This window comes from Nerophis ophidion, linkage group LG03 (assembly GCF_033978795.1).
Source record: "Nerophis ophidion isolate RoL-2023_Sa linkage group LG03, RoL_Noph_v1.0, whole genome shotgun sequence".
NCBI classification, from domain to species: Eukaryota; Metazoa; Chordata; class Actinopteri; order Syngnathiformes; family Syngnathidae; genus Nerophis; species Nerophis ophidion.
The window spans coordinates 16,213,281-16,239,102 of NC_084613.1; the positions used below are offsets into that span (position 1 = coordinate 16,213,281).

Sequence of the window (25,822 nt, forward strand, 5' to 3'; positions counted from 1 at the left end):
ATGACGTAACCATGACAACCCAGCAGGAAGTTAGTTGTCGAGTCAGTGTTTGCAGTTTCCAAAGGGGGAACATGGCGCCCTCTGCTGGACGGTGAAGTTACTGTAGCTAAATTATTGAAGACTTTTTAGAAGACAAAAAGAAAGCAAAATGTTCTTTTAAGCCAAAGCATGTTTTGTGCTGTCAGACTTTTATTCTGAAAATCCAACAGAACAAAAACATTGATAAAAGTTGTTTCTTTCCATGTCAGTTAGTTTGTTCACAAGTAGTCATAAAAATCTGTCCTTGTTCAGCCTCTCAGCAAAAAAAAAAAAAAGATGGCAGCTGTTACATTCTGGCTAAATGTGGTCATGTGACCTTCTGTCACATGATGGAAGCTGGTTTGAGACACAGGAGGTCTCACTCTGACAAATCAGTGAGCTAAAAAAGTTTGCATGAATAAATAGAATAGCAGGTCCTGCTGGCTGACTGAGGTACTGCACGGACTTCAGGTCCCTGTTGGGGTTTCCTATACGGCCTGTTGTCTGTCCTGGGCGGGGGTGGGGGAGGGGTCAGCGTCCCCACCGTCCCCTCTCTCCTGGTTCCAGTCTTTAAGCCCCTCAGGCAGACTGGTGTCCTCCTCGAAGCTCCCTGTGCCCTCCACAAACTCCTCGTACGTGGACTTCTCCTCGAAGGGTCGCGGTCCCAGCAGCTCCAACATGTCCGCCTTGTCCAGGACTTCCTTTTCCAGCAGACGCTTGCCCACCTGAGGAGACGCGGTCTCACGTTACCTGAACACGACGTTTGGCGGAGAAGGTTCTAGAACCTACCAGCTCCACCAGGTCCTTCTTGTCCTGGATCAGCTGCAGCGTGTGCTCGTAGGCGCGGTCCACCAGCGCTCGCACCTCCTCGTCGATGAGCTCGGCCGTGGCTTCGCTGTACGGCTTCTCCAGCACCATCTCGCCCTGGCGGGGCAAGTCGAAGGACACCTGGCCCACCTTGTCACTCATGCCGAACTGGACCACCTGCCGCAGGGAAGACTGTTTAAAAAACACTGCGTGCCAACTGTGTAGACACCATGTAGGAACCATGGGGGAAAACCATGTAGATGCTACAGGGGCATCATGGGATGACCATGTGGGCGCTATGGAACGACCATGTGGGCACAATGGGGAGGGACCATATGGGTGGCATAGGGAGAGAATGTGGGCACCAGATTGACACTATCAGGGAAGCATGTGGGCTCCATAAAGGCAGCTTGGGCACAACCATGTGGGCACCATTGGGGCATCATGGGGAGGACCATAGGGAGAGAGCATGTGGGCACCACAGCAGTGGCATGGAGGGTGGGGAGCCATATATACAGTGGGGCAAAATAGTATTTAAGTCAGCCACCGATTGTGCAAGTTCTCTTCACTACCTCCCTGTGCGTTATAGAATCAATTTTAAACTCCTTCTATTTGCTTTTAAATGTCTAAACAACCTCGCGCCGACATATCTCTCAGACTTCCTTCAGCCTTACTGCCCCACTCGACCCCTAAGATCAGCAGATCAGCTGCTACTGACGGTCCCTGACACAAGGTTCAAGCTTAGAGGTGACAGAGCTTTCGCTGCTGCTGCTCCCAAACTCTGGAACGACCTACCTCTGAGTGTTAGACAAGCCTCCTCTCTTCCTGTTTTTAAATCTCTCTTAAAAAAATACTTTAATTCCTTGGCTTTTAACACTTAAGTGATATCCATCCTGCAATGGCGCCCCATTATACACCTGCTGTGAACCTGTTTTTATGTTGTATTTATTTATTTTCTATCCTGTTCTGTTTGTGTTGTGTTGTTTGCTCGGTCCTCGTATTATCTTTTAACCTGTCCATTGTACAGAACTTTGGCTACCCCTGTGGTAAATTTTAAGTGTGATTTATGAATAAAGTTGATTTGATTTGATTTGACTTAAAATGATGACAGAGGTCTGTAATTTTTGAGTTGAGTTTATACCAAAATGATACATGGATGATACAGCAGAGGATTAGGAGAATGTCATGTGGTCAGATGAAACCAAAATAGAACTTGTTGGTATAAACTCAACTCGTCGTGTTTGGAGGAAGAAGAATACTGAGTTGCTTCCCAATAACACCATAGCTACTGTGAAGCATGGGGGTGGAAACATCATGCTTAGGGGCTGTTTTTCTGCTAAGGGGACAGGACGATTGATCCGTGTTAAGGAAAGAATGAGTGGGGCCATGTATCGTGAGATTTTGAGCCAAACCCTCCTTCCATCAGTGAGAGCTTTGAATGGTTGACCAAATACTTATTTTCCACCATAATTTACAAATAAATTCTTTAAAATTCCTACAATGTGAATTCCTGGATTTTTTTTTCACATTCTGTCTCTCACAGTTGAAGTGTACCTATGATGAAAATTACAGACCCCTGTCATCATTTTAAATGGGAGAACTTGCACAATCGGTGGCTGACTAAATACTTTTTTGCCCCACTGTACATCATGGGACGACCATGTGGGCACCATAGGGATAGCATGTGGGGACAATGGGGTGTACCATAAGGTAGGCATAGGGAGAGAGCACGTGGGCACGATAGGAGTGGCATGGAAGGTGGGTGCCATATAGACACCATTGGGGCATCATGGGACGACCATGTGGGCACCGTAGTGACAGAGCGCGTGGGCACAATGGTGGGACCATAGGGAAAGAATGTGGGCATCATATTGACACTATCAGGGGGCGCTGTAAAGGCAGCTTGGGGACAACCATGTGGGCACCATTGGGGCATCATGGGACAACAATAGGGTAGGCATAAGGAGAGAGCATGTGAACACCATAGGAGTGGCATGGAAGGTGGGGAGCCATATAGACACCATAGGGGAGTCATGGGACGACCATGTGGGCACAATGGGGAGGGACCATATGGGTGGCATAGGGAGAGAATGTGGGCACCATATTGACACTATCAGTGAAGCATGTGGGCTCCATAAAGGCAGCTTGGGCACAACCATGTGGGCGCCTTTGGGAGGACAATAGGGGTGGCATAGGGAGAGAGCATGTGGGCACCATAGGGGTGGCATGGAGGGTGGGCGCCATATAGACACCAATGGGGAAGCATGTGGGCACTATAAAGGCACCATGAGACGACCATGTGGGCACCTTGGGGAAGCATGAGGCCACCATGGGAACAACTGTATTGGCACCATATATGCACTATGTGGGGCGTGGGGGGGACCATAGAGGGAGAGCATGTAGGTGGCATGGGGACAACCATGTGGGTGCCATTGGGGCATCATGGGATGGTCCTGTGGGCACCATAGAGGGAGAGCATGTTGGCTCCTTATAGGCACCACGAGACGACTATGTGGGCACCATTTGGGCACTTTAGGGGAAGCATGTGGGCACTATGGGGACGACTATGTGGGTGCCTTAGGGGGAGAACATGTGGGCACCATATAGGCATTATGGGTTTAGCATGGGGACAACCATCCATCCATTTACTACCACTTGTCCCTTTTGGGGTCGCGGGGGGGTGCGGGAGCCTATTTCAGCTGCATTTGGGCGGAGGGCGAGGAACACCCTGGACAAGTCGCCACCTCATCACAGACAGACAACATTCACACATTAGGGACCATTTCGTGTTGCCAATCAACCTATCCCCAGGTGCATGTCTTTGGAGGTGGGAGGAAGCCGGAGTACCCGGAGGGAACCCACGCAGTCAAGGGGAGAACATGCAAACTCCACACAGAAAGATCCCGAGCCCAGGATTGAATTTAGGACTACTCAGGACCTTTGTATTGTGAGGCAGACGCACTAACTCCTCTTCCACTGGGGACAACCATGTGGGCGCCATAAGGGTGTAACGGTACGTGTATTTGTATTGAACCGTTTCGGTACGGGGGTTTGGTTCGGTACGAGGGTGTATCGAACGAGTTTGTAATCTAAAGTCTTAACAAGCTGCTCTGCAGCTGCCTCTGTCTGAGCAGTGAGCACCCAGCATTGTCCCGCCCACACAACCATCTGATTGGTTACATACAAAGCCAATCAGCAGGGCGTATTCAGAGCGATGTAACAGCCAATCAGCAGGGCGTATTCAGAGCGATGTAACAGCCAATCAGCAGGGCGTATTCAGAGCGATGTAACAGCCAAACAGCAGTGCGTATTCAGAGCGATGTAACAGCCAATCAGCAGGGCGTATTCAGAGCGATGTAACAGCCAATCAGCAGGGCGTATTCAGAGCGATGTAACAGCCAATCAGCAGTGCGTATTCAGAGCGCATGGAGTCAGTGCTCCGGCGTCGAGATGAGCAGATATGTGTTTATCAGGTGAGCAGCTGACATCGTACACTCCCCAAATTATAAAAAACACTTCCCAGTCACAACTATTACAAACATCACTATGAGCCCGTTGACCTTCTAGAACAGGGGTGCCCACACTTTTTCTGCAGGCGAGCTACTTTTCAATTGACCAACTCGAGGGGATCTACCTCATTTATATATATCATTTATATTTATTTATTCATGAAAGAGACATTTTTGTAAACAAGTTAAATGTGTTTAATGATAATACAAGCATGTGTAACACATATAGATGTTTTTCTTTCACAAAGACAAGAATATAAGTTGGTGTATTACCTGATTCTGATGACTTGCATTGATTGGAATCAGACAGTAATGATGATAACGACCACATTTTCAAACGGAGGAGAAAAAAAGTTGTCCTTTCTGTACAATACCACATGAAAGTGGTTGGTTTTTGGCATCTAATTCATCCAGCTTCCATACACTTTACAAGAAAAACATTGGCGGCAAATTCCGTAGCTTGCTTGATTGACATTCACGGCACCCGAGGGTCTTGTGAGATGACGCTGGCTGCTGCCAGTTCATTATTATGAAAAAATGACAGAGAGGAAGGCGAGAAACACTTTTTATTCCAACAGACTTTCGCGCCGTCCCTTCCGTCAAAACTCTAAAGGCCGACTGCACATTTCCTATCTTCACAATAAAAGCACTGCTTCATGCTGCCTGCGCTAACAAAATAAGAGTCTCGGAAAGCTGGCGTGCACATCACTTGTGCACGCCAGCTTTCTGAGGGATCGCTTGTGCACGCCAGTTTTCCGAGACTCTGTATTTAGTTAGCGCAGGCAGCATGAAGCAGGGCTTTTATTGTGAAGATAGGAAATGTGCAGTCGGCCTTTAGAGTTTTGACGTAAGGTACGGCGCGAGAGTCTGTTGAAATAAAAAGTGTTTCTCGCCTTCCTCTCGGTCATATTTTCATAATAATGATCTTGCAGCAGCCAGCATCATCTCACAAGACCCTCCGGTACCGTGAATGTCATTTAAGTGACGTCTTGGTGAAGATTGATGATCACTAGTTTTTAACGTGGGCAGAATTATTATAGTGTTCCCAATGTTAAAAGGATAAAGCCATTGTTTACAAATTTGGCAGATAAATAACCAAAAAATTTATATTTTGTTGTTTTCTTACTGTACTGAAAATGACCCGAACCGTGACCTCTAAACCGAGGTACGTACCGAACAGAAATTTCTGTGTACCGTTACACCCCTAGGGCACCATATAGGCACCCTTCTGGGAGCCATCGGGGGATGATGTGGACGTCATGGGGGAATCATGGAGGGTAAATGTGGGTGAGCATGTTGGCGGGCACGTACCTGAGCGTAGGCGGACTGCGTCACCTTCTTGAGGTCGTCCTGAGCGCCGGTGGTGATGCGGTCAAAGAAGACGTGCTCGGCCACGCGGCCGCCAAGCATCATGCACATCCTGTCAAAGAGCTGCTCGCGGCTGTACAAGTACTGCTCTCTGGGCAGGTACTGGGCGTAACCCAGACCTTTGCCCCGCGGGATGATCGACACCTGAAAGCACACGCGCGTCCTTCAGAGCCCCGCCCCTTTGCTCACACGGCCGAGTGCGCGTACCCACCTTGAGCAGCGGGTCGGCGTGCTGCAGGAACCAGCCCACGATGGCGTGGCCCGCTTCGTGGTACGCCACCGTCTTCTTTTCTGCGGGCTGCAGCACCTGGGTCTTCTTCTCCAGACCTGCGGCAGGAAGTCAGGCGTCATGGCCGACCCGCGGAGACCGGCGCTCGGCGACTCACCTCCGATGACGCGGTCGATGGCCGCCTCAAAGCTCTTGTGGCTGACGTGCGGGTTCAGGTATCGGGCTGCGATCAGCGCCGCCTCGTTGCACACGTTGGCGATGTCCGCCCCTTTGTGTGGTGCACACAAACATGCACACTCAGCAATATTTCACTAACCATACCCTCGTCTAATGTTAAAAGCCTACTGAAACCCACTACCACCGACCACGCAGTCTGATAGTTTATATATCAATGATGAAATATTAACATTGCAAAACATGCCAATACGACCGGTTTAGTTTACTAAATTACAATTTTAAATTTCCCACGGAGTTTCTTGTTGAAAACGTCGCAGACTGATGACGCGTATGATGACTCGTGTTTGTGACGTCTCGAGTTGGAGGGGACATATTAGCTCAGCACCACTAGCGGCTAAAGGTCATCTCTTCTCATCGCGCAATTACACCGTATTTTGGACATCTGTGTTGCTGAATCTTTTGCAATTTGTTCAATTAATATTGGAGAAGTCAAAGTAGAAAGATAGAGTTGGGAAGCTTTAGCCTTTAGCCACAAAAACACACGGTGATTCCTTGTTTAAAATTCCCGGAGGTGAAGCTTTACTATGGATCAGAGCGGTCAAGCGAACATGGATCCCGACCACTTGTCAACCGGCAGGTTTCGGTGAGAAAATTGTGGTAAAAAGTAGCCTCTTACCGGAGATCAGCAGAACTTCTGTCGTGCTGCTGCTGCCGTGACTTACCTCAGAGACTGGCCTCAAGACACCCGTGGACACACCCCTCCGACAATAAGGTACCATTTAATCTCACTAAAACACTTAGCAACACAATAGAAAGATAAGGGATTTCTCAGAATTATCCTAGTAAATGTGTCTAAAAACATATGAATCGCTCACAATGCAATTGCCTTTTTTTTTTAACTTTATCTATTGTTTTATTTTTTTTCCTAGTTCTTCGCTATCAATATCCTCAGCCACAAATCTTTTATCCTCGCTCAAATTAGTGGGGAAATTGTCATTTTCTTGGTCCGAATAGCTCTTTTTGTTGGATGCTCCCATTATAAAGAATGTGAGGAGCCCTCACACGGGTGACGTCATCGTCTGCGACTTCCGGTACAGGCAAGGGTTTTTTATTAGCGACCAAAAGTTGCGAACTTTATCGTCGATGTTCTCTACTAAATACTTTCAGCAAAAATATGGCAATATCGCGAAATGATCAAGTATGACACATAGAATGGACCTGCTATCCCCGTTTAAATAAGAAAAACTTGTTTCAGTAGGCCTTTAATACTCATATATTAATACTTCACTAACCATACACTCGTTTACACTTAAAGGCCTACTGAAACCCACTACTACCCATCACGCAGTCTGATAGTTTATATATCAATGATGAAATATTAACATTGCAACACATGCCAATACGGCCTTTTTAGTTTACTAAATTACAATTTTAAATTTCCCGGGAGTTTCGTCTTGAAAACGTTGTGTAATGTTGACATGTACGCAAGACGTCACAGGTTTTTATGAAGTATGAGCTCTACGCACTCACACAGCTAAATGTCGTCTGCTTTAAAGGGGAACATTATCACCAGACCTATGTAAGCGTCAATATATACCTTGATGGTGCAGAAAAAAGACCAGATATTTTTTTAACCGATTTCTGAACTCTGAATGGGTGAATTTAGGCGAATTAAACACCTTTCTGTTTATCGCTCTGGTGGCGATGACGTCAGAATGTGACGTCGCCGAGGTAATACAGCCGCCATTTTCATTTTCAACACATTGTAAACATTGGGTCTCAGCTCTGTTATTTTCCGTTTTTTCGGCTATTTTTTGGAACTTTGGAGACATCATGCCTCGTCGGTGTGTTGTCGGAGGGTGTAACAACACTAACAGGGAGGGATTCAAGTTGCACCACTGGCCCGAAGATGCGAAAGTGTCTGCCGCCAGACCCCCATTGAATGTGCCAGAGTGTCTCCACATTTGACTGGCGATGACAGACATGGCACAGAGATGTATGGATAACCTGCAGAAGCATTTGCAACAATAAAGTCAACGAAATCACAAAGTTGAGTTTTGTTGATGTTGACTTATGTGCTAATCAGACATATTTGGTCGCGGCGTGACTGCCAGCTAATCGATGCTAACATGCTACGCTAATCGACGCTAACATGCTATTTACCGGCGATGCTAAAACAGACATGGCACAGAGATGTGTAGATAACCTGCAGATACATTTGAAACAATAAAGTTAACGAAATGACAAAGGTTAGTTTTGTTGATGTTGACTGCCAGCTAATCGATGCTAACATGCTATTTACCAGCGGTGCTAAAGCAGACATGGCACAGAGATGTATGGATAACCTGCAGATGCATTTGCAACTATATTACGTTTCCTTCCACCCACATTTAATGCGAAAAAAAAACACTTACCAATCGACGGATTTAAGTTGCTCCATTATCACAAAATGCGAAAGTCCTGATCGTTTGGTCCGCACATTTTACCTGCGATGCTAACGCAGCTATTCGGCCATGCTATGGCTATGAATGGCGTCAATAGCTATTCGCTCAATGGCTTCAGTTTCTTCTTCAATACTTTCATACTACAACCATCTGTTTCAATACATGCGTAATTTGTTGAATTGTTTAAGCCGCTGAAATCCGAGTCTGAATCCGAGCTAATGTCGCTATATCTTGCTGTGGTATTCGCCATTGTTTGTTTACATTGGCAACACTGTATGACATCAAGGGGAAATGGATAGTGGTTTCGAAGATATCGAAAATAAGGCACTTAAAGCTTTATTTAGGGATATTCCGGGACCAGTAAAATTTTGAAAAAAACTTCAAAAAATACAACAAGCCACTGGGAACTGATTTTTATTGTTTTTAACCCTTTTGAAATTGTGATAATGTTCCCCTTTAACGGCATAATTACACAGTATTTTGGAGATCTGTGTTGCTGAATCTTTTGCAATTTGTTCAATTACTATTGGAGAAGTCATAGTAGAAAGATGGAGTTGGGAAGCTTTAGCCTTTAGCCACACAAACACAAAGTGATTCCTTGTTTAAAATTCCCCGAGGTGTAAATTTACTATGGATCAGAGCGCGGTCAAGCGAACATGAATCCAGACCAAATGTCAACCAGCAAGTTTCGGTGAGAAATGTGTGGTTAAAAAGTCGCTTCTTACCGGAGAAAAGCTGAGCTTGTGCCGTCCATAGCTGCCGTCGCCTCCCCTGAGACACTGCGCGTCAAGACACTCGTTGAGACACCCTTCCAACTATCAGGTACTGTTAAACTCACTAAAACACTAGCAACACAATAGAAAGATAAGGGATTTCCCAGAATTATCCTAGTAAACGTGTCTAAAAACATCGGAATCCGTCCCAATGCATTTGCGTTTTTTTTTTTTTAACTTGTTTTTTTTTGTTTTTTTTCCTAGTCCGTCGCTATCAATATCCTCAAACAAAAATCTTTCATCCTCGCTCAAATTAATGGGGAAATTGTTGTTTTCTCGGCCCGAATAGCACTTTTTGTTGGAGGCTCCCATTAAAAACAATGTTAATATGTGAGGAGCCATCAACATGTGACGTCATCGTCTGCGACTTCCGGTAAAGGCAGGGCTTTTCTCTTAACACCGACAGTTGCGAACTTTATCGTGGATGTTCTTTACTAAATCCTTTCAGCAAAAATATGGCAATATCGCGAAATGATCAAGTATGACAGATAGAATGTTCCTGCTATCCCCGTTTAAATAAGAAAATCTCATTTCAGTAGGCCTTTAACTGCCAGTAGATTGCTGCATGAGTGTTATTGCCGTGTAAAATACACGCATGAGTGCTGCAGCATTTCTTTAAAAAATACAAATATGAGTGCTGCCAACATTGCTGTGGAGCTTGCATTTGTAAAATAGACATATGTGCTGCTAAAATTACTGTGGAACTCGTGTATGTAAAATACACGTATCAGGGCCGCCAGCATTTCTGCAAGGCTTGTTTATAAAATACACGTACGAGTGCTGCCGCACTTGCGTTTGTAAAATAAATGTATGAGTGTTGCAAGCATTTCTGCTGCACTTGTTTATAAAATACACATGAAAGCTGCTGGCGTCTATGTTCTTAAAACAGATGTATGAATGCCGCCAGCATTGCTGAGGGGGAAGCATGTGTGCTGACAACCAGGTGTGGAGTACAAAGACACGTGTGTCTTTTTTACTGTCAAACACTGAGGTGGGAGTGCCATGGTCTGGGAATGCATGAGTGCTGCCGGTACGAGAGAGCTACGGTCGATTGAAAAATGTTAAAAAGTTCAATAGCTGCACGTTAACAAGCCTATAATGTTTTGTTTTGAAGGCAGTTTCAAAGTCCAATGCCAAAGATGTGACCTCAGCACCATAACTGAGCAAAAGTACAAATGGACAAATGTTTTGTACATTTCATACATTTGTGGGAAATGTTTGGCTTCAGTAGTTTGATGGTTTTAAGATCAGTTGTGTCGCAAAGAATGCTACATCAGCAGTTATCTATATGGACTTTTGCATGGAGGTGGCTGTGATTTTAAAAACATTAAATATGTCAAAATTAGAGATGTCTCATAATATCAAACTGCCGATATCATCGGCTGATAAAATGCTTTATAATGTGATATCGGAAATTATCGGTATTGGTTTCAAAAAGTAAAATGAATGACTTTTTAAAACGCCATTGTGTATACGGACGTAGGGAGAAGTACACAGAGCGCCAATAAACTTTAAAGGCACTTCCTTTGAGTGCTGGCCCAATCACATAATATCTACGGCTTTTCACACACACGAATGAATGCCACGCATACTTTGTTAACAGCCATTCGGGTCACACTGAGGGTGGCCGTATAAACAATTTTAACACTGTTACAATTATGCGCCACACTGTGAACCCACACCAAACAAGAATGACAAACACATTTCGGGAGAACATCCGCACCGTAAGACAACATAAACACAACAGAACAAATACCCAGAACCCCTTGCATCACTAACTCTTCCTGGACGCTACAATATACACCCCCCGCTAGCACCTAACCCCCCACCTCAGCCTCCTCATGCTCTCTCAAATTCCAAGCTGCTGTTTTGAGGCATGTTAGAAAAAAAAAAAATGCACTTTGTGACTTCAATAATAAATATTGACGGGGGCGGTATAGCTCGGTTGGTAGAGTGGCCGTGCCCGCAACTTCAGGGTTCCAGGTTTGATTCCCGCTTTCGCCATCTTTGTCACTGCCATTGTGTCCTTGGGCAAGACACTTTACCCACCTTCTCCCAGTGCCACCCACACTGCTTTAAATGAAACTTAGATATTGGGTTTCACTATGTAAAGAGCTTTGAGTCACTAGAGAAAAGCGCTATATAAATATAATTCACTTCACTTCGTATAGCAGTGCCATGTTAGCGATTTTTCCATAACTTGAGTTGATTTTATTTTGGAAAACCGTATTACATTGTTTAATGCATCCAACGGGGCATCACAACAAAATTAGGCATAATAATGTGTTAATTCCACGACTGTATATATCGGTATCAGTTGATATTGGAATCGGTAATTAAGAGTTGGACAATATTAGAATATCGGCAAAAAAGCCATGTCTAGTCTATTATCTGCAACATACCAGTGAATCCCGGAGTGGCGGCGGCCATCTTCCTGGCCAGGGTGTCCTTGTCGATGTTGGGGTCCAGCTTGATGGGCCGCAGGTGCACTTTAAAGATGGACGCCCGGCCTTTGATGTCCGGCGGACCTGAGGGCGGCCAAGAATGAGGCGTCATGTGACAGGAAGTGACAGTGAATCACCCACCGACGTAGATCTGCCTATCAAAGCGTCCCGGTCTCATGAGCGCAGGGTCCAGGATGTCGGGTCTGTTGGTCCCGGCCAGAACCACCACGTTGGTGGCCGTGTTGAAGCCTGCGGGTCACAGGAGATGTTCCACGAGAGCGTGAGGAGGACTTGGCATGTGGAGGATCTCACCGTCCATCTCCACCAACAACTGGTTGAGAGTGTTCTCCTGCTCGCTCTGCCCGCCGAAGTTCCCACCTCCTCGCTTGCGGCCCACGGCGTCGATTTCGTCGATGAAGAGGATGCAGGGCGCGTTCTTCCTGGCCATGGCGAACATGTCCCTCACCTGTGGGGTACAGAGCGCCATCAGGACCGAGCTGGCGTCACACGTCCGCCACCTTGATGCTCACCCTGGCGGGGCCCACGCCCACAAACATCTCCAGGAACTCCGAGCCGTTGACGGTGATGAAAGGAACGTTGGCTTCGCCCGCGGTGGCTTTAGCCAGGAGGGTCTTGCCGCAGCCGGGAGGTCCGGAAAGCACGGCGCCCTTAAAGGGACAGGGACACGTTTAGCGGGTCGGAAGCCTCTTCTGCGTGCGCCTGGTCACCTTTGGGATCTTGGCACCAAGCTCCTGGTACTGCTGAGGGTTCTTTAGGAAGTTGACAAACTCCAGGATCTCCAGCTTGGCCTCCTCGCAGCCCGCCACGTCCTTGAACTTCACATCGATGTTGTCCTTCATCATCTTGGCCGTCGACTCACTCATGCTGAAGGGCCCTCCCCTGCCGCCTCCTGGCCCCGCCCCCATGGGCCCTCGCCGCAGGTTGAAGAGCAGGAACCCGATGAGGAGCAGCGTGGGAATAATGCTCATGAGGAAAGAGCTGCGCGCACACACAAAAAAATTTACACAAAATGTTTGGACAAATGGACACAAAAATTAACAAACAGACACATAAACACGGACAAACAAACAAGGACATTTACAAAAATGGAATCACAAACACACTCACGGACATACACAAATGGACACACACACACAAAAACAGACACACACACACACACAAACATGGACACACAAACATGGGAGACACATTAAAACATGGACACCAACACACAAACATGGGACACACAAACATACATTCAAACATGGACACACATTAACATGGACACACAAACACAGACATGGACATACACATACACACACACACAAACATGGACACACAAACATGGGATACACATTAAAACATGGACACCAACACAAAAACATGGGACACAAACATACACTCAAACATGGACACACATTAACATGGACACACAAACACAGACTCAAACATGGACACACACGTACACACACACACAAACATGGACACTTACAAACGTGGACACACACACAAACACTGACACACAAACAAGGGGACACACAGACATACACACACCAACAAACACCCACACAAAAATGGACACCCACACACACATTAACACACAAACATGGACACCCACACACTCATTAACACACAAACACGGACACCCACACACACTTTAAAACACAAACATGGACACCCGCACACACATTAACACACAAACATGAACACCCGCACACACATTAACACACAAACATGGACACACACACACACATTAACACACAAACATGGACACCCACACACACATTAACACACAAACATGGACACCCACACACACATTAACACACAAACATGGACACACACATTAACACACAAACATTGACACCCACATTAACACACAAACATGGACACACACACATTAACACACACACATTAACACACAAACATGGACACCCACATTAACACACAAACATGGACACCCACACACACACTAACACACAAACATGGACACACACAAAGTAGAGTTGAGGCAGTGTACAACTGCTGGTATGATGTGATATCAAGTAGATCCAGTATTGTTGATACTGATAACGATACTTTAAAGTTGAACATTTTGTGAGTTGCTTCTAGTTATTGAAGAGAACACAAGAACAATGTTTTATAAGTGAATACAATTTAAAACAGAGTAATATTTTATAATGGAATTTTATTTTTTATTTTTGAGATTGCAATATAGGAAAAAGTAATTAAAGAAAGTGAATGATATCTATATAGAACTTTTCTCTAGAGACTCAAAGCACTTTACATAGTGAAAGCCATGATGTAAAGCAGTGTGGGGGGCACTGGGAGCAGGTGGGTAAAGTGTCTTGCCCAAGGACACAACGACAGTGACTAGGATGGCAGACACAGGGATCGAACCTGGATCCCTCAAGTTGCTGACACAGCTGTTCCATAAACCGAGCCACGCCACCCCAATGTAAGAATGTAGATATAACTACTTAAATATTACATGCAAATATTTGTAAGTAGCATCAGTAGAAGATGGAGGGGAGGTGCACTGTGTGTCTGAGAGAAGTGGAGAGGGAGAGGAAATAGCTAAGGAGAGAGAGAGGTAAAGAAAAAGTGAGAGGTTAAAGGAGGGGAAAAAGATAAAGAGAAAAGAGAGCAAAAGAATAAAGTAAATAAAGCAGAAAAACAGAAAGAAAGAAAAACTATGAGAGAGAGATTAAAAAAGAAAGGGAGAGGTAAAGCAAAAGAACAAGTGAGAGAGGTAAAAAAAAGAATAAAAGAATGTGAGCAATAAAGAAAGTGAGAGAGAATGAAAGAAAGAGAGATAAAGGAACAGAGAGTGAGAAAGAAAGAAAAGTTTAATGTGTGGAGACAGCAGGTTGTGAAGAGAGTTGGCCGAGAGAAGAGGAAGAAAGAGAGCAAAGTGCCCAATGAAGGTTTCGTGCTGATGAAAAAGTGAAAGAAAAATGGTGGACAAATGTGTCAAACAGATGATATTTCAACACATCAATAAATCATGATGTCAATATTTATGCATACTTCCTAGCAGCAAACAAGGTCAAAGTTTATTTTGGTAGTTAACTTTTCACATATTTGATTCAAACACATGTTAGCATCTACAATGATCAATATTTACATAACATATCAGTATTTAGAGGTATGACATTTAGACAGTGTTAATATTTAGACACAGTATTAATATTTATATATAAATCGAACTACATATCAGTAGCATACATCTAAATATTAATACTATGCTATTAATATGTATGGTATCAATATTTAGATAGATAGTATTATTATTTAGTATGGACAGTATCAATATTAAGTGAGCATATGAGTACAGTGTGTGACTGACCCGTCACTCTCTGAGCTGTAGACCACAGCAGGGCGGTGAGTGGATTCCATGCCCAGTTCCACATGAGCACTCTCCAAGTTCCTCTCAAACGTGTCCACACTGCCGATGTTGAACCAAATGTAGCTCTGCACAAACACCACAATGTCACATGACACCACGACAGGAAGTCACTTTGATGATGTCACATGACACCACCAAGACAGGAAGTCGCGTTTATGTCACGTGACACCACGACAGAAAGTCACATTTATGTCACATGACACTGCAACAGGAAGTCACGTTTATGATGTCACATGACACTGCAACAGGAAGTCACGTTTATGTCACATGACACTGCAACAGGAAGTCACATTTATGATGTCACATGACACTGCCACAGGAAGTCACGTTTATGATGTCACATGACACTGCAACAGGAAGTCACGTTTATGATGTCACATGACACTGCAACAGGAAGTCACGTTTATGTCACATGACACTGCAACAGGAAGTCACGTTTATGATGTCACATGATACTGCAACAGGAAGTCACGTTTATGATGTCACATGAGACCACAACAGGAAGTCACTCTGATGATGTTACATGACACCATGACAGGAAGTCAATTTGATGATGTCATGTGACACCATGACAGGAACTCAATTTGCTGATGTCACGTGACACCACAACCGGAAGTCACTTTGATGATGTTACATGACACCATGACAGGAAGTCAATTTGATGATGTCATGTGACACCATGACAGGAAGTCAATTTGATGATGTCACATGACACTATGACAGGAAGTCACTTTGATGATGTTACATGTCACCATGACAGGAAGTCAATTTGATGATGTCACATGACATCATGACAGGAAGTCAATTAGATTATATAACATGACACCAGGACAGGAAGTCACTTAGATTATATCACATGACACCAGCACAGGAAGTCACTTAGATGATGTCACATGACACCAGGACAGGAAGTCACTTAGATGATGTCACATGAAACAAGGACAGGAAGTCACTTAGATGATGTCACATGAAACAAGGACAGGAAGTCACTTAGATGAAGTCACATGACACCAGGACAGGAAGTCACTTAGATGAAGTCACATGACACCAGGACAGGAAGTCACTTAGATGATGTCACATGACACCATGACAGGAAGTCACATAGATGATGTCACATGACACCATGACAGGAAGTCACTTAAACGATGTCACATGACACCACAACAGGAAGTCACTTAAACGATGTCACATGACACCATGACAGGAAGTCACTTAAACGATGTCACATGACAAGGAGTCACTTAAACGATGTAACATGACACCACAACAGGAAGTGACTTTGTTGATGTCACATGACACCAGGACAGGAAGTCACTTAGATGATGTCACATGACACTAGGACAGGAAGCCACTTAAACGATGTCACATGACACCCCAACAGAAAGTTACTTTGATGATGTTACATGACACCATGACAGGAAGTCAATTTGATGATGTCATGTGACATCATGACAGGAAGTCACTTAAACAATGTCACACGACACCACAACAGGAAGTCGATTTGATGTCACATGACACCATGACAGGAAGTCATTCAAACGTCACATGACACCATGACAGGAAGTCAATTTGATGATGTCATGTGACATCATGACAGGAAGTCACTTAAACGTTGTCACACAACATCACAACAGGAAGTCAATTTGATGTAACATGACACCATGACAGGAAGTCATTCAAACGACGTCACATGACACCATGACAGGAAGTCAATTTGACGTCTTTGGCACTCACCGCTTCAGCATTGGCGCCCGGCACCATGACGACACGCACATACTGCTTGTTGACCACCTCCAGACGTTCCACCTATAACAGGAAGTGGGCCGTTAAAAACAGGAAGTAGGCGGTTGGAGCACACCAATCAGTGTCTTCAAACAAAAGTGCCTCACGATGCCTCGGCCCAGGTAGCGTTGCACAAAGTCCTTCCAGCTGATCTCTCGGCCCGTGTCTCGGAAGTACAGGAACAGCATGGTGGAGGTGACGCCGGCCACACCCACCGCCATGTAGCGGAAGTCCTTCTCGTCCCACGGGAAGTCGCCCTGCACGCCAAAATAATCATCAGTGAAGGAGCGGCAATACAACTTCCTGAGATCTGATCGGCCGTCTAACCTTCTGCATCCGACTCCACCAATCTTTACCGCCTCCTCCTCTCTTGCCACCTCCTGCTCGTTGTCCTCCTTTCCCATCTGGAATTTTTCCTTCAGACAAAAGATTTATTTCTGTCACGTCAACATAGCTGCAACAACTTGGACTCATATTCTGTTGCTTCCAGTAATCCTGTAACGACTGTCACTAATGAAATATTCAGAAAACCCCGAAGGTAGGAAAAAGTGAAATAAAAAAGGTATAAGGTGATAATAGAAGGTCAAATGTAAATAGAAGGTAAATAAAGGTCAAATATGGTAAAAAAAAAAAAAAGGTCAATATATAAGGTAAAATAAGATGAACAAAGGGTAAATACGTAGATGGTAAAAGAAGGTACGTCAAATGGTAAAAGAAGGTAAAACTAGTCAAATTGAAGGTTAATGAAAGGTAAATTGAAAGTAAAAAAGAAATACAAAGTAAATAAAAGGTCAATTGAAAGTAAAACAAGTTAGAAGGTAGAAGGTAAAAGATGACAAAAGTATATAAAATGCCAATAGAAGGTTTTTATTCACCTACTTACATTTACAGGTTGAAATGGTCAAAGAAAGCAAAACAAGTTAAATACAGGTCAAATATGGTAAAAAGTAAAAGTAAGTAAGTAATAGAAGGTAAAATAAGGCAAATAAAAAGGTAAAAGAAGGTAAATACAAGCAGAAAAATCTAAAATATTTTCCCTAAAATACACATTGAGACTAAAAAATGTCTTTTATCCGATTATTTGACTAATCCAGGGGTCCCTAAACGGCCCGCTGGCCGGATACGGCCCACCAGCGTCCGAAATCCAACCTGCAGGAAGTTGCAAGTAAAAAAAAATTATATATTTTTTTAAATTATTATTTTTGTGAATCCGTCTTTTCTAATCCCTTTTCTATAGCTTGCTACTCTCTGTGACCCCAAGCCGCTCAGGCAAATCATATAGTCACACATACACATGCACACAGCCTGGCACCCAATGCAGCCCCCGAGTCAAAAAGTTTGGGGATCCCTGGACTAATCAAACAAACTAATTGATAGATTGATGACCAAAATAATAGATAGCTGCCTTCTTAGAAGTGAACGTTTCCAAATGCAGGCATGTCAGCACCCTTGGAGAACAAAAATGAACCTTTCTATCAGCATGAAGTGATGCCACGCAAACCCCCAAACAAAATGTTGGAAATCAAGACTACATTTCCTGCAATTGGGTGAATTTCTACACTGTATTTTACCTGTGGATTTATTCTCATATACCAACCTCTTTTGTCTGCCTTTTTGACACTAAGTATGTAACACATCATTTTTGCTTGATAATTTATCAACATCATCATCATTAGGACTGTCTTCTTATATTCTATAAAATGCATGCAGATAACTCAGAAAACGTTGGCAACTATTTCGGAAGTACATTACTCCCTCAGGGTAATGTACTTCCTCTGTTGTGACCTTGGTTTACAATAAGTCGCATCCAAAATATACCTTCTTGCTGGCTACTGATAAATACTCTACAACTGGGTCAGTGCTGCGACTGGAATCACCCAAATATAATGAGGAGCAAAGTAGACAGCCGTTAACGTTGTGGGTCAGAGAGCACAGAGAGAACTGAGGCGACAACAAGTAAGCTAACTAGATGATTAGCTAACTATGCTAACCAGCGAGCTTATTTTGGCGCTCCTGATCGTCTTTCTGTTCTGCAATTCAGTGCGGCGTTAAGGCAAGAAGAACAGCGGGTACCTGCGGCTGAAGACAGCATTCAATACACTTTTAGATCCAATGTTTTTTGTATTTCAATAGAAAAAGGCAGAAGTGATATTAAACGCAAAAATAAACGTTTAAAACATAGATTTACGCGTTTTTGTGGACATTTCACATGCCTGCAAATGTAAAGAATCTAAAATGGGTCTTTCACTGAAAGCAAAGTCTCGATACAACATAATACCAAACGTTATGATGTATGATAATGAATACAACTCAAGGTTTCCCCTTAATGTGATTAAATGTGGTGCGCAGTCATGGAATTTTTATTAGCACCAAACTTTGAAATCAAGTTGTTGTTTTTTTAACTTGAAAACAAATTAAAGTAATATATAATATTGTAGCCCCCAGAAGAAATCACAAAGTCTGACGCTATTTTTAACTGTTATTACCAATCATATAATAATAAATGGCACAGGTCCAACAGGTTTTACTTTCCACTACTTCGTCATTCTCCGCCAATCACCTTTCAGGAACGGACAGTGTGTTTGCAAACATGGAAAAAATTCACTGGCTGGTCGTGACAGTATGAATTGATGTATATAACCTATTATTTGTGCATTATTGACAAGTGATGCACCTAAAAAATACTTTGATCACCGCGGTACCGAAACTGGATGTAAACAAAAGGCACAACATTGTGACTGTCTGGAGCATTGTCAGCATGTCTGTGATGTGGACATAGTTTTTATATGTATCGCAGATATACCCACGGACATCCATCTACAAAATGTGCAAATATTTAGGGGACAGTGGCAGCTTTTAAGAAGAGAAAGTGAAACTCGAGCAACAGCGTAAAGCAAGTGTGACGTCACACTCGGTGCAACTCGCCTCTTTAGGAACCGCAGTAGAGTCTCTAAACACGAGTACATTCTATAACACCATAAAACAATGCTACATTATTTGCTTATTGTTTTAAATTTTTTTTAAAGCAATTAAAAGCCTGTTAACACTTGAAAAAATCTCGACAAAGTACCTTGTACAAAAAGCAGCAACAATTGAAACTATGGCAAAACGATAGAGAAAAGTTAATATGTATTAATAATGACAGATTTGTTTTAAATGTATGTATACATTTTTGAGTCGTTTTAGAGAAAAGCATATCATCATAGTAAATTATGCAAATTACTCAATGACGTCATGGAGACTACGACCATACCCACGCTCACACCGCCACGAGTATCTTAACAGTCGAAAGGAAACCCTGCAACTTATAAGTTTGCATTCATTGCAACAAAAGAAGTTAACACCAACATATTTACAGTTAAGTAGACTATTGTTAGAAATAAATAAAACCTGAGCTTGAAAAAGTGACTAAACGACTTTTTAAGTCAGTGCTGCTGAATTATTTACTCTCATGACCCACCCGACCCCGAATTGAATTGTTATTAAAACTTGATCATATTAATTTATGTATCTTTGCAACCCACTGTGTGAGTTAGTGATATTACAATATAAACTGTATTAAAACATAAAAATATCTAACATACTCTATAATTCTCTTTTGTTTATGTTGCAAGTTATGCAACAAAACAAACTCATGCTGGAATTTTACATTACATGAAAGAACTTGACATTGTTATGGATGACATGGATGTCAACAAGGTGGCAGAGACGGAGTGCACAATGGAAGCTAAACCAAAAAAGAAACAGAAAAGGAGATGGTGGCCTAATGCTTAGTTTGGATGAAACATCCGGAGTGGTGACACTCACCTTTAGGTTCACTGGAGTATAAGCGTCGCTGAGCTGTCTGAAAGTTGCGCTTGGACAGGAAGTTCTGGAAAAGAGAAGGGAAACACCATCAGAACCTCTCAGAATTCAATTAAATCCTGCATGAATTAAAACAGTTCGGTAATTTGACAATACATTCTGAGTATGATCTAGTGTCTACTTGTAGGTCTTCGTGGTATTAACGAGTAAAATCAATACATTGTTCAGTATTTGTTTTCCAAATGTGCTCAGTTGAGGATAAGCTTACAAGAAATACGGGAAAATGTACAACAAATTCATGAAATAAAGTTGATTCAATGTTAGTGGGGGGAAAAAACAAGCCTCAAAACATGGCAACTTTTGCAAAAACTTTCTGAAAAGGCTCAACCCACTCTTTGAAGCAGCGTCATCATAATAACCATGGTGGTGTAGTATTTGGATATATGATATTTATTAACACACAAACAATAAGTGACCTGACAATAACTAAAAACAAATTTCACATCATGGTTATTGTGTCCATAAATATCACGGTTATTATTACAGCAGTATTGTCAAAAACCGTAATTCTCAAACTGCTATGCGCTCTGTCAAGCCAAAGGATCACTTTATTAGAGTACAGTGTTTTATTTTCCTATATCCAAACACAGTGTTACTGTTCAAACTGTGTGCAATGTAACAGTGACCAAAAATATTAAATTTTTGTTAAAAAAAACAAACATCTCCCTTTTTTTTAATGACTACTTAGGCCTACTAAGCTACTGTATTTTAATGGTGGTCACAATGGCGGCACTTGGAGAGTCAAGTTTATTTAGGGGTGAAAAACGTCAAAAAGTACTTATACACGCAGTCCACATGTTTATAAATGGTGAGGTTATCAATCACATTTTTTTTTTTTTTTTATCATTTTAATTGAATACGGTAATACCAACCGTCAGGAGTTTTCATGCGATTATAATTTGTATTACTGTTTATCGTTACATCCCTATCTGAGAGTCACCTTAATGTTACATCAGCTTATTTCCGGGCTACATAATATGATATGTTAGCACTACTGACGGCAGCTAGCCAGCTGTATACCAAGGGTGTCAAACATACGGCCCACTGGCCTGAACAGGTTTTACCCGGCCCGTGGGAGACGTTTGCTAAGTAGAAAAATGAGCTGAAATTTTTGAATGAAAGAAACTGCTGTTCTAAATGTGTCCACTCGATGTCCCAATAGCAATTCATTGCATCTTTGTAGATTATGCTACATAGGTAAAACAAATAAGCCACATGATGTTAGTGCACCAGTCGAGGAAAATGAAGAAACTACATAAATAACATCCTCTAATTTCCCTCCATCCATTTAAAACCGCTTGTCCCTTTCGGGGTCACGGTGGGTGCTGAAGCCTATCCCAGCATCGTAGGGCCAACACAGATAGACGGACAACATTCACACACTAGTGACCATTTAGTGTTGCCAATCAACCTATCCCCAGGTGCATGTCTTGGGAGGTGGTAGGAAGCCGTAGTACCTGGAGGAAACCCACGCAGTCACAGGGAGAACATGCAAACTCCACACAGAAAGATACCGAGTCCAGGATTGAACCCAGGACCTTAGTATTGTGAGGCACAAGCACCAACTCCTGTCCCACCGTGCACAATCTCATGCAGTGCATATATTTTTTTTTTTTCCTGTGAAAAATCACAAACAGAAATACATTTGGCAAGAAAAGAAAATACTTTTTTGACACATTATTTCCAGGCATACACGGGCCATATAAAATTACGTGCCAGGCCAGATCCGGCCCCGGGGACTTGAGTTCGACACCAGTGTTACATTAGTTTAAAAGAGTTTGACACTAGTGCTAGTCTAGATTGTATTTTTTTACTCATCCTTCCCCCGTTTTACCTTTTTCCCCATCTTTTACAGGGCGCCTTGTGGCGACCCATCAGCGTTCCTTTTCTGTAACCTTGTACACTGTTTGTCTAAACTTGAATGGGCTTGTGCTGAAAACAAAGTTTTGCTGTACTTGCAATTAGGGTTGGGCGATATATTGATATACGTGATATAGCGCGGGTTGGTCTTTGTGCGATATAGAAAATGACTATATCTCGATATTCCAGTATACGTTCTCACGCACTTGTTTTTAGCTGCGGGCATTACACTACAGGTTCTTCCGACTCTTTCTTGGGTCTCCTTCTCAAAGAGTGTAAGCGCACCTTCTTACACACGTCACAAACTGTCACCTCATACGTCACATACGTATACGCCAGGGGTCTCAAACTCAATTTACCTGGAGGCCACTGGATGCAGAAACTGGGCGAGGCAGGGCCGCAAGAAAAGATTTCTTAAAAAATCTAACATGCACTTTTTAATGAATTCACCTTCTATGTGGCTTTCCCGCCCTTGCAACATACTTGCCAAGCCTCACAATTTTTCCGAGAGACTCCTGAAATTCAGGGCACCTCCCGACAATCTACCGGTGCAACTATTTTCCCAAATTTGTCCAAATTTTCACCCGACCTATATTATTAAGGGCTGCCGTGACTGCACTGCCTATAACGTCCTCGCAACAGTGGTTCTCAACCTTTTTTCAGTGATGTACCCCCCTGTGAAATTGTTTTTAATTTAAGTACCCCCTAATCAGAGCAAAGCATTTTTGGTTGGAAAAAAAGAGATGAAGAAGTAAAATACAGCACTATGTCATCAGTTTCTGATTTATTAAATTGTATAACAGTGCAAATTATTGCTCATTTGTAGTGGTCTTTCTTGAACAATTTGGAAAAAAGATATAAACATAAATTAAAAACTTGTTGAAAAATAAACAAGTAATTTAGTTATAAATAAATATTTCTACACATAGAAGTAATCATCAACTTAAAGTGCCCTCTTTGGGGATTGTAATAGAGATCCATCTGGATTCATGAATTTAATTCTTAGCATTTCTTCACAAAAAAAGAAATCTTTAACATCAAGATTGATGGAACATGTCCATAAAAAAGTCTAGCTGTCCACACCGAATGTTGGATTGTTGTATTATTTTTGGTACTGCGCTAAAGGCAGTACCATTATGGCACCCCCTGAATGTTGTTGATTGGGTAAAATTCGACAGGGATTTCGAGAGAATGGATGCCCTGAAATTCAGGGGACTCCCGGGATAATTGGGAACATTGGGAAAGTATGACGCTGTCAAGCGCCATTCATATTAAACTCGCGGGCTGCATCAACATTAAAGGCCTACTGAAACCCACTACTACCGACCACGTAGTCTGATAGTTTATATATCAATGATGAAATATTAACATTGCAACACATGCCGATATGGCCTTTTTATTTTACTAGATTGCAATTTTAAATTTCGCGCAAAGTATCCTGTTGAAAACGTCGTGGTATGATGACGCGTGCACGTGACGTCACGGATTGTAGCGGACATTTCGATCCAGCACCGATCCCAGCTCTAAGTGGTCTGCTTTAATCGCATGATTACACAGTATTCTGGACATCTGTGTTGCTGAATCTTTTGCAATTTGTTCAATTGATTATGGGGACGTCAAAGAAGAAAGATGTAGGTGGGCAGCGGTGTATTCCAGCTGCCTTTAGCAACACAACCACAGCCGGTGTTTCCTTGTTTACATTCCCGAAGGTGAAGCTTTACTATGGAACAGAGCGGTCAAGCAAACATGGTTCCCGACCATATGTCAACCGGCAGAAAATTGTGGAAATAAGTCGTCTCTTGCCATAGACATGAGCAGAGCTTGCATCCTCCTGCAGCTGCGTGGCTTCCCTCACAGACATTGGCGGTCTACACACCCGTGGCCACACCACTCCAAATTTCAGGTAAGACTATATAATCTCACTAAAACACTAGTAAAACAATAAGCAGATATGGGATTTTCCAGAATTATCCTAGTAAATGTGTCTAATAACATCTGAATCGCTCCCACTGCTCTCGTCTTTTTTTTTTCTTCTAGTCCTTCACTCTCACTATCCTAATCCACGAATCTTTCATCCTCGTTCACATTAATGGGGAAATTGTCGCTTTCTCGGTCTGAATCGCTCTCGCTGCTGGTGGCCATGATTGTAAACAATGTTCAGATGTGAGGAGCTCCACAACCCGGGACGTCACACTCACATCGTCTGCTACTTCCGGTACAGGAAAGGCTTTTTTATTTGCGACCAAAAGTCGCAAACTTTATCGTCGATGTTCTCTACTAAATCCTTTCAACAAAAACATGGCAATATCGCGAAATGATCAAGTATGACACATAGAATGGACCTGCTATCCCCGTTTAAATAAGAAAATCTCATTTCAGTAGGCCTTTAAATTGTCTTATCAAAGTGCAGGCCGCAAAGTAACGTCTTGCGGGCAGCAATTGGACCGCGGGCCGCATGTTTTAGACCCCTGGTATAAAGCGTTTATTATATTTGATGTAAATTCTGAACCTTGAAGCCATTATAGATTGGACTAAAGTTTTCTGAGAATAAATTAATGCTCAAATGAGAAGTTTAGTAGGCTAGTTTTATGTAGTATGCTAGTTGTATGTCTTTTCGCCAACATAACTTAACAAAATTAGTTAAAATGGCCTAAAATTAATACACAAGAGGTCAACACGTAGGAATAAAATAAAAACAAACATGTATAATTAAAAAAAAGAGTTACCGAGAGAGAGAGGCTTCTGTATGCGCTAGTGAAGCCTCGTCCTGCCGCAAGTCGCAAAGGCCGAGTGTTCGCCGACACAAGCCTGAAAACCTGCAACATTCTGTGCAAGGCCATCAGCTCAAACTCTACGCGGATAAATAATACTTTAATTTAAGTTAAATTGGCCTCTTTGCTTCCCTTTGGCATCATGGCTGCCGTGTTATTGAAACAAGGAGCAACGTGAAATGTCAAGAGGCGATGATGTAAGGACCCGCAGGTGCCGCCTCTTTCGACGCCTGATGAAAAATATGAAAAAAGGGCACCTTTGAATTTAAAACATTTTATTGCCTCAATACAACATCAAAGTTATATACAAAATATAAAATAGTTATTGCAGTGGTATTTAGATTTATGTACGATTGTACAATTAGTTCAA

The 25,822-nt window shown here is 42.9% G+C and overlaps 2 protein-coding genes across 6 annotated transcripts in view; one reads left to right on the top strand and one right to left on the bottom strand.

Annotated features, from left to right (window-relative positions):
- LOC133549211 (voltage-dependent calcium channel subunit alpha-2/delta-4-like) overlaps positions 1-744 on the top strand; it is a 94,285-nt gene extending 93,541 nt beyond the window's left edge. For all 4 annotated transcript variants that reach the window (XM_061894405.1, XM_061894407.1, XM_061894406.1 and 1 more), the window contains one exon: positions 1-744. This exon is cut by the window's left edge and continues 91 nt beyond it. In XM_061894405.1, the coding sequence (XP_061750389.1) occupies positions 1-9 (9 nt within the window). In that variant the 3' untranslated portion in view covers positions 10-744.
- On the bottom strand, positions 152-25,657 carry LOC133549212 (AFG3-like protein 1). 2 transcript variants are annotated; one of them, XM_061894410.1, is made up of 16 exons: positions 25,408-25,657; positions 20,765-20,828; positions 17,285-17,373; positions 17,065-17,214; positions 16,910-16,981; positions 15,116-15,240; positions 12,498-12,768; positions 12,300-12,437; positions 12,082-12,235; positions 11,911-12,018; positions 11,728-11,853; positions 6,089-6,199; positions 5,914-6,029; positions 5,646-5,846; positions 808-1,002; positions 152-743 (listed from the first exon to the last, which is right to left on the bottom strand). In XM_061894410.1, exons 1-16 carry the CDS (start codon positions 25,519-25,521, stop codon positions 507-509), a joined length of 2,271 nt encoding a protein of 756 aa, XP_061750394.1. In that variant the 5' UTR covers positions 25,522-25,657; the 3' UTR covers positions 152-506. The 2 variants fall into 2 exon arrangements, with proteins under 2 accessions (XP_061750394.1, XP_061750393.1); XM_061894409.1 differs by lacking the exon at positions 25,408-25,657 and adding an exon at positions 22,279-22,428.
- Between the last annotated feature and the right edge of the window lie 165 nt (positions 25,658-25,822).